At 38.5% G+C, this 15,212-nt stretch overlaps 2 protein-coding genes across 7 annotated transcripts in view; both read left to right on the top strand.

Moving 5' to 3' along the window:
- Window positions 1–15,212, top strand: part of LOC310827797 (vasoactive intestinal polypeptide receptor-like) — a 306,828-nt gene that overhangs the window by 212,702 nt on the left and 78,914 nt on the right. The window lies entirely within an intron of this gene.
- The window catches only part of NKTR (natural killer cell triggering receptor), a 36,445-nt gene that overhangs the window by 7,325 nt on the left and 13,908 nt on the right, over window positions 1–15,212 (top strand). For 2 of the 6 annotated variants that reach the window (XM_083703924.1, XM_083703923.1), the window contains exons 5-9: window positions 1,318–1,362; window positions 3,315–3,402; window positions 12,247–12,276; window positions 12,880–13,025; window positions 14,751–14,976. In XM_083703924.1, coding sequence (XP_083560050.1) covers window positions 1,318–1,362; window positions 3,315–3,402; window positions 12,247–12,276; window positions 12,880–13,025; window positions 14,751–14,976 — 535 coding nt within the window. Of the gene's footprint in view, window positions 1–1,317; window positions 1,363–1,399; window positions 3,403–8,629; window positions 9,358–9,528; window positions 12,277–12,879; window positions 13,026–14,750; window positions 14,977–15,212 lie in introns of those variants that run through there. The other 4 variants (XM_083703925.1, XM_083703927.1, XM_083703928.1 and 1 more) reach the window with 4 other exon arrangements.

Here is a 15,212-nt window from a genome sequence, read left to right as displayed (position 1 = left end):
ACAAATTAAAGAAATAAAATTAATCCATCTTCAAAGCAATATAATAGTAAGATGAGATGTTAATCGTTAATAATAACAATAATAATGATGATTATGATAATAATTTATTATTTATACCCCACCCATCTGGCTGGGCTTCCCCAGCCTCTCTGGACAGCTTCCAACAAAATACTAAAATACAGTAATCCATCCAACATTAAAAGCTTCCCTAAACAGGGCTGTTACATTTATCTGAAATTTAAAACATTGGCATGTCAGTCATCTATGCCCATACATGATAAAATTCCTTCATGGAAGTCACAGGTGTAAGAACTTTATTGCTCCTGAATGTTATCATGTAGCATTCTTCATGCATCAAGAAGTTCAGATTAGAATTTGGGCACAGATGTGTTTTGACTGACAAGACAATTTCTTTAATTTAAAATGTCACCAGAAATATTCATATGGTTGTGTATAATCTGCTGAGTGTAGATTTATTGGATTACATACGTGCAGTAATCATATGTGCCATCTCACAGAAAGTGCACACAAGTGAGATGTGAAGAAATCTTGTTAGGCGAAGTGACCTTAATATGTTCAGAATTGGAGTGTGAATGTCCACTACTGCTCTGTTCATTAAACTGCACTTTGGTTGCTGTGGGTTTCTTCACCCCTGCTTCAAAATGCCTTTATCCTTTATCCTGCCCTTTAGGCTTACTTGGAAAGTAAATGTCAAGTCCACCCATGCCAGACGGAAAATATAGGCCCCATTTCAATAATATTTACAAAGGTTCCCCCTTTGCCTCTTCCAGGGGGACTTGTAGTACTTCCCCATAAAACTGTAGGCTCATGCCAGTTAGCACACTGGCTGCTCTTCTGTTCTGACCTGAATCCACCACTGCTGAGAGTTTGCTTGGTGTCAAATGAATTTAGGGCAGGGGTGGAGAATCTGTGGCCCCTTCAGGTGTTAGATTCCATCAGTCTCCGTCAGCATGGCTAGTGGTCAGGGGTATAATTGGGCAACATCTGGATGGAGGTTCCCCTGCAACAGCAAGCTGTGAAATACATGGTTCTGAACAAAGTGTTGGGGCAACTTTTCATCCTTGTGTGTTAGCTTTGTTTTGGACAGTCAGTTTAGCTGTAAGCTTTCTGTAATTGAGCTTTACCATGAGGTTGAATGATCCACTATGCAATTAAAACATTTAATTAAGCAGGTCCTATTTAATCTTTTGCACATCAAGAGTTCAGAATTATACCTGTACACAGACCTATCACTATACTAACCATGTGAATATTTCCAAGTTGACATGGTTTAATGCATACTTTTTAAATAACTAGGTAATGGAAAAGGAGGTGAATCTGTTTATGGAGGATATTTTAAAGGTAAGGTCTAATAATTCTTGATCTCTTGCTTCAGTTTTGAGAATTTTTATTCATGATGCATTTAATGAGAAGGTCTACTTAGATCACCTTTGCATGAAAGTAACGTTGCATGGATACTATCTATGTGCATGACTTGTAAATGAATATATTGTAATGTTAGCTTTAACTGTCAAAACTTATTGCGGCTAATGTAGTGGTTAAACATGACTTCAGCATGGAGGCTAGGCAACTTGATTCATGACAACTCCTATCTTCCTGCCTAAAACTGTCAACATATTCTTTTGTTTATAGAGAATGTGGTCTTTTGCAAAATGAAAAGGTAAGAGACAAATGCTCAACACAAATTCAAACTGTTCCCCTGCCCCCTTCCTAATAAACATTTGGACCACTGATAATGAATTTGTGGCTGGGTAACTATAGTTTGGAGAAAAACCTAAAGATAGCTTGAGAGACTCTAAGGTGGTCTTCTCCTTGGCAAAAGAAATAATTGGGATTCGAAATACTTGTCTTGAAACATTTCCCCTTCCCCTATCCCCCACCCTTTCAAGGTTTGTATGTATATTGAATTCTCAAAATATTTTTCAGCATGTAGCTGTTTTTCATAGGAGCAATACATTTATGTTTGTTCTTTACTAAACCTGTGAATGAACTGTTTCCAAGAGCTTCCTATTATTAGTCATTGATTCTTAAACAGAAACTGGATGGTTCTGGTTGTAATATTGGTTGCAAACTTGTGTTGAAAGTGGTTGGTTGGAATATGCACCAAATCAAAACATGCTTACCAAAGCTATACTCTAAGGATGCTTAAATATAATTAGGTGGCAACAGATACTGGTCTTTAATAGTAGTGCATCGACAAATCCTTATTCTAAAGGTTTTTGGTTCTTTTTCTCTAAGATTTTATGATGGGTAAGTACAAATATTATGGTACTGTGTATTTGCAGCTTTGCTGTTTTTAACAGTTCAGCCATAATTATACTTTTGTGTGCATATGAAAGGGATTATCTGACTAAAATTAGTTTTGCTCGGCTCCTCTATACCCTTCATCAGATTAACGTTTTACTCCTAACGACGTACTCAGACCAAAGCTTGAAAGGAGAGGGCACAGGGCTTTCTCTTCTGTTTTGTGGAAATTATTTTCATATGCTTTTGCAGTTGGTGGAAAAAACTGTATTGAAGTGGGTTTTGAGAGATAATATGTTTTGGGTGTTGTTTTCTCTGTAGATAGTCAGTATTGCACTCAAGGCAGGTTTTATAAACAAAAGTATCCAACCCTCACTGTAATTATGCAGTTCAGCCTTTTAATATGCTGGTCATTAATAGTCTGTGAATTACTACCACCCAGCACTATTCTTACTCTGTTGCTAATATATTGCTAATTTATTAGTACTCCAGGGGGGCTATCATCATTTTAAGTCCTGGAATGGAAGAGGGCTATACTTAAGAGCCAGCCAAATATGTTGTCTTATTTCACAAAGGAAAGGGGGCCCATTGAATTTCTTAAATTGTGGAAAGCCACCCTATGGTATTTCCCAGCCCCCTTCTCCATAGTCAGTAGAGTTGGACTGAACAATCCAGGTATAGTTTGGTGATAGTGTGCATAGTTTGCATGTCCAAGATACCAGTATTTGCAAGAGATCTGTTTCCTGTTAGAGCAAACAGACCTAGACTGAATGGACCAATGTGCAGGCTAACAGTCGAAGGCAGCTTGATAAAATCTATTTGTTTGTTTGTTTAATTGTAAAGCTGTTATGACTAACAACAAAACTCCTAAGTATTATTTAACGAATTTGTTGATTGTACAACTTATATCTGCTCTTACTATGTAGTTTTCGAATTTCCCTGGTGAACAGCTGGAGAATTCCTCCTTGTTAAGCTGCTGATCTTTTTTGAAGTACTTCATTCAGCCCAGAGAAGCTAACTAGCCTGTTTTTTCTTCTTTCTTGAAACAGATGAAAACTTTATTCTGAAACATGATAGAGCATTCCTTTTGTCGATGGCAAACAGAGGGAAACATACCAATGGTTCCCAGTTTTTCATGTAAGTAGATGTAATGTGAGAGCTGAGTTTTCTTAAATGAAGAAGCGCTGTTCATGAGAAAGATGGTATTGCTAAAACCAACCATCAAAAGTATTTGTTGCAGGAAAAAGCAAAGGGCAGTCAAAAACTCATTCATCTCACAAATTACAGAAAAGAATTCTTTTTTAGATATATTTTTTCTAGAATAATTTAATTTGTTTGGCATTTTTGTAGCATAAAAAGAGTATTTTTTAAAAAATAATTCAAGTAAATTATCTTTTTAATCCCACTTCTGTGACAAACTTTGTCCCAGTTCAGCTCAGAACTGTTAAAAAGCCTGTATTAGAAGTATCCCTCCATTCTCTCATTTGCCAAAGGTCTAAAGGGGGAGTCTAGATACACAGAGGCTCTTTTTGAGACCTTTGTTTGACACCCATAGAGGCGAGCTGGATTAGATGATTCTATATAATCAGGAGCACAGCAAGCAGGAATGTTCATACTGGGCATGGGAACAGAGGGTCCTGCTCCCTTCCATGGATTCCCTGAATGCATAGGGAGAAACATCCAAAGCAGACTGTACTCAATACAATATACATGTATACTAGCTGACTGATCATCTTGATGACAGTTTTTACAATCATTTTATTGCATTCTGAAGATAACAATAAAAGGGAAGAGAAGACAAAACAAAGCATCTTATTGACCAGAGTTAATTGCAAAACGTAAAATAAATTTTCGAAGGGATTTTTTCTTTTGGCAGTACTTTAGGTTTGTCATAAAAGCTTCCGATATCATAACATAGTACAGACATTCCAAATGGGTTATCCTGCACATCTTAAATCGCTTTAAGCTTGGACAGATAAACTGAACGGCAAAGTAATGTACTTCACAAGTTTTCGTCAACAAAAGTTCATCCCTGATTCATAAAAATATTGTGAGTACCGCACAGCTCTTAAGCTGAAGTGACTTCCCAGTCATTCTGTTTTCAATGTGCCCCTTTTGGTATTAAAAATATCTTCCATTATTTTATATTAACATTTTAAAAAACGCAAGTTTTATTCACTGTAGACTTGTGTTTAGGAGGATCTGGGTTTTTTGTTTTGTTTTCAAGCTGGAGTGTTTTCAGAAGTGCTTTAGAAGAATTGCAATCCAGGTTGCGCTATTCAGAACTTTGCCATCTTTCTTGTTGGGTAAGAATGAATGGCGCTTCACAGCCGAGTTAAAGGCGTATCTTGTCCAGGACTAGACTCTTCTTGTTTCAAGATATCTCTGCCTTCATGAAGTTCAGATAAGAGGCATATTTAGGTTGTTTCCTTTTTTAAAAAAAGTCTGAAAAATGGAAATTGAATATAACCAGAAGAATTGGAAATGGATTTCCTTCATACTTCATTGGGCAAAGAGATGTAGGTTTGTTGCGAATTCTGTTTATCTAGTATGGCAGAAAGATGGCTTCTCTTGAAACTTAACACTTGGATTAATCGTATATTTAGTCATGAGCACAAGCAGTTTGTTCACTATCCTTGCTACCTTCTCTCTTGCTCACACTTTTTCCATTTTTATGCTTATCTGAACTAGAGAAATAACAACTGATAGTACATTGATCAAGAAGCTACCAATGGGCTCTAAAGTTTCTTTCATATTACCTGCAAGATTGTTTGATTAATAGGCAAACTATTAGGAGTTGGATCTTATAGACCAGCTTTTAATAACAGCCAACTCCAGAGTTTAAATTGTCTTAATTCTGTAAAATGCTGTTAATAAATAGGTTTATATTTTACTTTAATCCATGAGTTCAGGGAAAATTAAATTTTATTTAGACACGCTTCTCAGGTTCATACATATAGAAACTGGTCCCAGTAGCTGTCATATTTCTAGGACTGTAATCATTTGCCATCTTTTCTGGGGGCTCCTTTCACATTATTGTTATTTGAACTGGAAAGGGTTGAGTGGCTTAGGCTTTATGAGTTTAAAAAAGATGGATGCAGCTCTGGCACGCTGTGCAGCTATTGAAAGCTGTTAACTTCAAAATCAGGAGTTGAGTGCTCTGGTGTTGAACACATTGCATCCACAGGGAAAGAGCAAGTAGTTGGTGCAGATGAGGTACAGAGAGGATTTCCCAAGAAGCCTGCTGCATCAGGGTCAGCAGTGTTGCTCTGAGCAGAAAGACAGCATAGAGTTACAACAGCTCCTGTACATCTTGAGTTCCATGTGCACAGAATTGCAGCTGAAGCTCCTAGCCTTCATGGATGCAAATGATTATAGTTTAGAGGTGATGCGGGTGGCGCTGTGGGCTAAACCACAGAGCCTAGGGCTTGCCGATCAGAAGGTCGGCAGTTTGAATCCCCGTGACAGGGTGAGCTCCCATTGTTCAGTCCCAGCCTCCTGCCCACCTAGCAATTCAAAAGCATGTCAAAGTGCAAGTAGAATAATAGGTACTGCTCCAACGAGAAGGTAAACAGCGTTTCCGTGCGCTGCTCTGGTTTGCCAGAAGCGGCTTAGACATGCTGGCCACATGACCCAGAAAAACTGTTTGAGGACAAAGGCCGGCTCCCGCGGCCTATAGAGCGAGATGACCGCCAACTCCAGGGTCGTCCGCGACTGGACCTAACGGTCAGGGGTACCTTTACCTTTTAAGCGCAGTATGCGAACATTATTTTTAGGTGATTCCCTCTAAGTAGCTACCTCCAATGAACTCCCCAAACAGTATTTTTGTGTGTGTGCGCACACGCACCAGAAATCTCTCTTTTAAATTCTGGTTTTTTAAAAAATAATAATAATAATCACTCTTTTTGGAAATTTAGGAAGCTTCTAGGAAACACTCTGAAATATCTTCATGTGTTCACACCTCTCCTCCGTGCCCAAAGAATTAACACCCCTGCTTTGCAGCCTGAAAGGACTATGTAGGTGGATCCAGGCTGACTTTCAGCACATACTAGATTGTGCATTGACTCTGTGTAGTTATTGAATTATGAGATGAATAGGGATGATTCAGGTTAGGTTTTAAAACACCTGAGTTGTATTAAGGCGTTAACAAGATGTTTCAAGTTGGATCAGAGATCCCTAATTCTTGAGTTGCTGTGTAAACTTTCAGTGCCCCCAAATCCTGCAGTTTTAAAACAGTGCCCCCCCTCTCGTGTGTGTGTGTGTGTGTGTGTGAGAGAGAGAGAGAGAGAGAGAGAGAGAGAAACCACGCTGAATAGGTTAACACTCTGAAGTCAAGAGGAGAATTGGACAGGTTGGAGGATATTGTTGACTGACAAGTCTAGTTCTTAAAAATTGAAATATTTTCGTAGGGCATTCCAATGGCCTTGGGGTAACAGACCTCCAGAACAGATCAGGCTGCTTCCAAAAGCTATGGATAAAAAGTTGACTCTTGTGACCAGTGCACAGCCCTACTAAATGATCAGTCTTAGGCTATTAACAAAACTACTTTTTATACCAGGAGCCCCACAGATTTTGTGGCTTTGGTTTTTTAAATACAGTAAAGATATATTTTATGAGAATTAAAGGAGCACGTGTGGAACTCCTGCATACAAAAGGGGGATTTTACAGTGCTTTGTGGAAACACCCCTCGAAAATCTCTTGCTGAAGATCAGGAACACAGAATGAAGGACTGTAGTTGGAACAAAAAATCAGCAAGCTGCCCCTATGAGTGGAAGGTTTGCTGTTTACACTATGAGCTGTTAGGATCCTGGCCCAATGTTTTGTAAATATTTTCACGAGTTACTAGTCTCATAAGGATGTGTTTAAGTGTTGTATACTGAGCTACAATGTTTTCAATCAGGCCAGGAAGTACAGCTTTTAAGCCATATTGTCCAGGTTCCACAGTACCTTGCAGTTCTGGAATTGAGTCGAGTTCCAAAAGACGTTTTGTGATATGCCCTAGAGGAAGATCTGCTGTTAAAAGGGAGGTGGTGGAGGGTGTTAGAATATTCAGCTGGGTGCACACAAGCTCAGGGGATACCTAAAATAGATTATAGCATGAGTATGTGAATGCACATTTTTCCTTACCACTTGTGCATGCATGCACACACAAAATAATAATAATAATAATAATAATAATAATAATAATAATAATAATAATAAAAATTATTTATATCCGGCCCTCCCAAGCCGAAGCCGGGGAGGTAAATATTTGGCCTTTAAACACTGTTTTAAGAATTCAGTGTTTGTTCAAACATGCAACTGGCATGCAGTTAAATCTGCTGAAGCTTAGTTTATGAACAGCTGCAAGTATTTGGAACAGTTCTACAGCTTTTTCTAAAACATAGCTGGAGGGTGGGGAGGTAAAATATTTAGATGCTAGAGCTATGGTAGACAGGGATTGTGTTTTGGGAGCGGAGGCTAGGGGGTGTTCAACCTTGTGACTTCTACTTTGTGCTTTCATTTGTGGACGGTGGCATTCTACTAAGAGAAATCTAAAGCAATGGATTTTACGGCTGGTGTACCTGGTGATGAAAGTTTCTGTGTATGTATAGTAGTGCATTTCTTGGAGCAGTTAATTTCACGGTACAAGGTCTTTTAGTGTAGCTCTCCTACAGTATTTTTCACACCATTAAGAAATGATTGATTCCTACTTTCTTAAACTGTTTCTTAACATCTAAACAGTTCTGTTCAGCTCAACTTGAATATGAATAACACAGCTGAATTGCTGTAATGAGTAAATTCAAATAATACTGACCCAGTGTGTTTGGTGTAACACATGGGCCGATACACACATCACAATAAACCATGGTTTGTGGCTTAATGCCTTTCTGTGAATAAGCAGTCTGCTAGTACATACTTCTGAATCACTCCTGTTTTGTTTTGCTCTGCCTCGACTGGAGACCAGAAGAACAAACCACAAGCCTTGGCTTAACATTACATGCAGACCAGCTCTCATTCTCCCCACCCCAAAGAATCAATGAGTGCTGGTTCACAACACTGCTTATTCACAGGAAGTCGTTAAGAAGGACTTCCAGCCCTGTAAGTCTTAATGAATTGTATTTCAGGTAAACCGCTTAGAAGTTTGTACAATTAAGCGGTATATAAATTATTTTAAATAAATAGGAGTGATAAACGATCTCTTCAAAAATGCTTGCTGATAATCTTTGACGTATTGAAAGAATAACAGTAACACCTACAGTGCAAAAGTATTGAAACTGCAATATCACCACATGGTTCATTTTATATCCTGGCAAAAAAGTTTTTAAGACTGGATCATCCGTTACTGTTTTTCTGACCCATCACTCCTGACTATGTTAAGTTTAGGGAATGCTGTCTCTTTCATATGATTGGCTTTTTTGTATGTTAAAGCTTTACTGCCTTTAATGTTTTCTGTACTGCTAGAGTTTCTGTGAGGTGAAAAAGACTTTAAAATTAGTGTCCATAGTTACTCAAGAAAGTATGGACTTTTGTGTTTTTAATGTTCTCCATTAGCTTATCTTCCTTTCAATGGTCCCTTATAACAGGGGTATAGGGTTGCAGCTAACTTAAATTTAGTAGACCTAAGGTAGTCGTGTATATTAATTTCAGTGGGTCTACTTGGAGTCTGACTTGCATATACTGTAACCCATAATATACTGTACAATACAAATTCATCCTCAGATGCCAGAATCACTTACACTGAATTCTACACATGTGCAGTTGCATACTCTTGAAAATTTTCAGTAAAAAGTTCTTTTCTAGGCAAAGGTTTAATAGAGTGCGTTGTTTGTAGTGACACTTCAAAGCAGGACATATAAGCAGGACATATCTTTACTGGTATAACTCTCAACTTACTTCAACCTTCTAAATGTGAACATGAAGAAAATTTAGAGCCCTTCTTTTTAAAGTTTTCTTGGTTTTGCATACACTTTGAAAACTGCATTCACTTGAAAAATATTTTAAATTTGTATTAAACATAGACTCAATTTTGTCTGGAATTGTACTACAATTTATTTCTTGCCATTTTTGTGTAAAATTTACAGAAACAGTGTTACATCGTGCGCTCCAAAGGTAATGTCTCATTCCTCTAAGGCTGTGTTCTTTCTCTTCTCTTTTTTTCTGTCTTTCTTGTCCTTTTCTGATCATATGTGCATTAAATCTTGTGGTATTGAAGTTCTTCTTGGGGGGGAAGTACCTGTTTTGAGCAGAGCAGTTTGGTCTATATGACAACACTATTTTAACCCCTAAATAAGTATTCATTCTCTCGGCTTGGGGGGGGGGGGAACCCAAGGTGTTATTTTGTGGTAGAATATCAAAATATATTAATTACTTGTAGAAAGCTAGTTGCTTTGCTTTTTGGGGGAAGAGGAGCAAGCAAGATTCGATATGCAGTGCTTTTCACTAGGATGAAATTATGCTTACACCTTTGAAAATGTGTGGCATGGGTATGTCACCAGCTTGTGTTCTTAAACTGTAATTCTATAATGGACTTCCAGAGGGAGGAAGGAAGGAAGGAACGCTGGTTAAAACATTGTATTTACAGGCACCTGCCATCTTATTTAACAACATGCAAATACAAAGTTTAAAGTTTATCAGAATATTTAAAGCACGGGGAGGGGGATAAATAAACAAATAAAAATTATTCAAATTGTTGGTCAGAGCACTTCTGCCTTCCTCAATACCTTCCTGAAAATGTTAATAATGTCTGTGTAGTGAAAATATTCTAAAATCCCTTAAACATTTAGATAAGAAATACCATTTTATGGTGAAATATTCAAACCCTTAATAGTTAATTATCAGACTTCCATTTGAAAGCTGGTGGTGTTTGGACTGTAGTTTCTGGTAACTATTTTATGAATTGTAATCAGACTTGTCTTAAACTTTTGTTTTAATTCATAGAATGTGGATTGTTTCACAGTGTGCATTATTCATCCTTGCAGCAGCTCTGCTAGATTGGTTCCATTTTATTGATAAGGGAACCGAGACCGAGTGACTTGCCAGTAGCTACCCAGTGCATCCATTGATGCAGTAAAACTTGAACTTGCAATTCAAGTTCCTGTATATCACATACTGCACCATGTGAGCTCTGTAAAGAATCAGATTATCAAAATGATCATCCCTTTTACTGAAGGGCGGTTCATACATACATAATCTTGGTGGGATGTTGGCTGTGCATTACCAACATAGTTGGAACAACAGTAATCATAACAGGATGCCCAAAGCCAAGTACCAGCAAGGTAATACTTGGTAGCGCATTGCGCTCCTTCACTAGTTTTTCAATGTTCTTTGGTGTCAGGAACACTTAACCACCTGCTTAATATTCACTGTTCCGGATAGTTCTCTGAAAGGTAAGCATTTGCCTCAGGTGTGATGCTCAGGGATAGCTAGATGTCTTTCAGGACGTATAGCAAATCACAGGTTTCCCACGTTTAGGTTTGTGCGGTGCAAAACTTTCTGTCCTTCCACATTTCTGCTCACTATGTTGTATGTATACCACTGCTGTCTGGCCACTGAGGGTCCCAGTATTGCTGTACAGCAGTCTTGCCACACCTCCCACAGTGCAGGGCCAGGCAGTAAGTCTGCCACCCTTTCTTAATCCAGAACAAATGGGAAGAGTCCTTGGCTGCTACTTGGTAATAGTGCCTTGAGCACCCTGGTCAAACAGAGACCAGATGGGCAAGCTCCGAACCTCACTTTCCCATAGGGAGGCAGGGGGCTCCTTGGGCTGCTGTTCAGGCAAGGCACTCAAACAAGCATTGCTTTTTGACTTGGTTACCAAAGCCAGCCAAGAACAGTGGACCCTGATAATGAACTTGCTGGTTTATAGGAAACTTTCAACAGGAATATTTGATTATCTTGAAGACTGGAACGTAGGTTAAGAGGACTTAGGAGGAGGACTCTTAATCAAAATAATGAACTCAGTGGTGGTTCTTGCTTTTTGTGACCAAAATTCTCTGCGTGGTATACAGAAGGGGTGTGTGCTATACTTGGGTTATAACTTTTCCCCTGAAATCTGTTGTATCATCCTCTTCTTGAGCCGTTGACAGATGGGAACTGTTGGAATGTATGACTTGAAAGGGTTTAGTAGTGACCGGTACGGTGTTTAGAGGAACGAAATTTCAAATACAGCATTTACCTCCTGGTTATTATTTTTTAATCTCTTTAAAATACAAGCCATTGTAGGAGTAGACAGAAACAGGACTTGGAGTTCAATAAATTAAGAGTCTCAGCTAAGGCTGCAGTCTTACGCAAACTTACCTGGATGGAAGCCCCATTGAATTCAATGGGACATAGTTGTGATTAGATGTCAACAAGATTTCAGTGCTAGCCTTTGGTGTTACTTGACCGTCTATAAATTTTACCGATACTTTTCTAGAACAGTGGCTGTAGACCAGTCTCTAGTGAAAAGGTTTGAATCTGATTTGCAGACCCAGAAGAATAGCGGGAAACCAATTTGTTTTGCAGAAACTGATTTTATCCCCTTTTTTGTCTAATAATTAAAGTTTTGTGTAGCATACGGTGTTGATACAAGCACCTAAATTATTATTGCCGCATTTTAGTGTTATTGGTAAGAACCAGATGGCAATGCTGTTCAGTAGAGCAGTATGAATCTTGTTGCAACAGATGAAATTTGTGCACATGTACAATTATTTGCCCAATATCAGCCACAGTGAAACTGAGTTATTCATGTATGTGCTCTGTCTGCATGCATATCGCCTGAACTGGAGGAATAACTGAAGTGTGGCTTTATGCTGTAGTAATAGTAATTATTGAAATATATTCCATTTCCTGAATTTCATATGAATCTTAAGCATTGTATGCAAAAATTATTAACTTGGCCCTGTTTTTTTCCTTCCTTTTTTGTTTTATGTGCCACTCTGCCTTTTTACCTCCTCATCTGAACAACTGATTTTTTCCACACACACAAAAAAAAAATCACCTTATGTTGATGCTAAGCAGAACTACAAAGCCTGCTCCTCATCTTGATGGGTAAGATACAGATATTTGTATTCTTGCACTTTAGGGCCATTTGGGCCAAATCAATGGGAAATTTCTCTTGGACATGCACTTTTAAACCAGGAAGGCTCAAATCTCTGCTCAGTCCCAAAGTTCAGTGCATTCTGTAAATTATACATGGTTGTTCTGTTCTTCCACCCCACTTTTTATCCTTGTATCATATAAGATCATTTAGAGTTGTTCTTCTAAAAGTAAAAGGGCAATAATGTGTCTCCTATTCTCTTTATGATATGCACATGAGATACATATTGGTTGCTGTAGGAACACATAAAGAAATTGAACAGGAAAGGCAAAAACTGCTTTTTAAAAAGCCCAATTTACTTCACCTTAAAAACAACCTATGTGTGTAATTAAAAGTGTGTAATGTGTGACTCCATATGTGTCTGACATAAAACATGTAACAGGACATAGCATATTGGCTCTGCATTTTGCCAATAATTTTAAAGCTTTCTTAACACAACCTCTTTTTAAATGAATTTTCTGTGTTAAGGAGAACATTTGTTGCATGAAGTCACTCCAAGCAATTACTGCTGGCATATAAACCAGTGCACTTTTTTGCATCTTCTGTTTCTGCAGTGTACATGTTGTCTTTGGATTGGTTATTTCTGGTTTTGAAGTAATAGAACAAATAGAAAATCTGAAAACTGATACTGCCAGTAGGCCATATGCAGATGTGCGAGTTATTGACTGTGGGTTGCTGGTTACAAAATCGGCAAAGGATGGTAAGCCATTGCATACTTCCTCGAAATCTATGAGTTAATATCATAATTTGTATTGGATCTAGGTATTCTGCAACTCAGAGAAACCCCCTTTTATGTGCTTTTACTATGTTTCCATTTTGTAACATTATACTGAGTTTGGTCATATTGTGTTGCTACATTTGGGAGAATGTGGGCTGCACATTGGAAAATACTCATTTGTTAAACCTAGGATAATATAGGAATATTAGAAGTGTGCTTCCTTATTAAATTTTAAGTGTTTAAATAATGGATCAAATTTTCTAAGCTTAAATCATAGTAAAACGGGACATTTTCATGATAAAGTTGACTACGTAGAATGAGTTTACTCTCTAACATGAGTGGCTAACCATTTTCAGGCCAAGAGCTTCATTGGCCCATGGTCAGTCCTCTTGCGGGCCAAAGTGTAGAGGGGTGTGTGGTCATTTTATTTTTAACAGTTGAAGACAAACCTTGGAGTATCTTGGGGCCATAAACCTTTTGGCATCATAGAATAAGAGCATGGGACCTGTTGGAAGGGGTCAGTTTGTGTGTGTGTGTGTGTGTGTGTGTGTGTGTGTGTGTGTGGCACATGACAAAATGGACTAGGGGCACATCCTTAAGGGGCTACAACAAACCTTAGGGCATCATGACAGGGGACCCATAGGAGCAGTAATAATAACAATAAGACAGATTGGAGTAGGGGACCACAGAAAATCTCTTGGAGGCTGGGTGGAGCCTCTGGGTGTGCATTAGCCACCCTTGCTATAACACAATGCATCTGTCAGCACCCTGCTCTTTATGATTTTGTTTTTTAAGATGGCCTATTATTTTTTACTCTGCATAAGACTATGATCTATCCAGATGTAGGCATCACTTTTCCCACAGGAGAGTGTGGTGCTCATTTTCTCTCCAGTTTGCCCTTGGCCTCATCTGTACCACAGCCATCACTACCAGTGGCATAACTTGTGGACCAGGTTGCTAGACAGAAGAGGGGGGCTGGCTGTGTTGGAGGTGCACACTGATGTTATGGAGGGCCTTGGAAAGAAAAAGACTTCATTGATGCCTGTGCAGAAACTATCCAGTGGGCACTGTTGGACTAGCAAGTGCAGATAAGTTGCATCCCAGAGTCTTTTATATTGTGTGTGCGTACCCTCAGCAGCTGCAGTTTTTACATTAAACAATAAAGCACTATGAGTATCCATTCTTATGTCATCTTTAAGACAGGAAAATGAAAGCAGGAAGGAAAAGTTAAGAACCTGGATGAAAGAAGTCTTCAGGGCTATTTAAAAAACAAGGCAGGAATTAAGATGTATATTTGCTGGGGGTGACATTGAGAGTTAAATACTTTTACAATATCAGTTGCTGACATATAGCACAATACCTGTCTTCCCACAGATAACCAGCACGTTGATTTTATATGAATGTATCTGGATGCATTTTCTCAAGGCAAATGGCAGTAAACCATGGCTGCATTGTCCAGCATTAAATTGTCTAGCATTTGGTTAATGCCAAATTGCCAGTGTAGCCTTTTTATGTCTGCCCAGTGGTCACTCAGTATGGCTAGAACTAGCATACTATCTCAAATATTTAGAAACAAACAAAAAAGTGTAATGATCTAATCATGATCCCCAGAGTTCATTGCGTTTGTGGTTTTACCAACCATGCTGAATGTGAATCCATATGTTCCCAGTGTGAATTACAAGAATGTATTAACTTTCCCATCCTAAGCATTGGAGAAGAGGAGAAAGGTGTCTGCTCACTCAAAAGCTTCAGATACTTCCACCAGCAGCTCATCTACTTCATCAGAATCATCATCTGACAGTGAATCTGAAAGTGAGAGAAGTAGGAAAAGGAAACGCAAGCGGAGAATGAAAGCTAAACAGTCAAGGAAGCGACGAAGGGAAGAGAAGAAAAAGGAGGAACCCAAGAACAAACGGGCATCAAGCCAAAGAAGGTATCTAATACATTATCACAAGAAGAGATGAATAAGCTGTTTTATCAAGTTTTTAATGTTTTATTCACTTCTGTTCATAGACCTGTAAGCTTCTCTTGAGCACCAAATTTTAAGATTCTTGGCTTGCAGTGAAGATAACTGTCTCACTGTCAGACTTTCTGCATTTGGAAATAATATTCCAGGGCATAATCTGTGAAGTTGACTTTGACATGTTACATAAATTGATGCTGACATTT

The sequence above is a fragment of the Podarcis gaigeae genome, assembly GCF_964106915.1.
Source record: "Podarcis gaigeae genome assembly, chromosome: 12".
Lineage (NCBI taxonomy): Eukaryota > Metazoa > Chordata > Lepidosauria > Squamata > Lacertidae > Podarcis > Podarcis gaigeae.
This window is presented reverse-complemented; position numbering and strand designations above follow the sequence as displayed.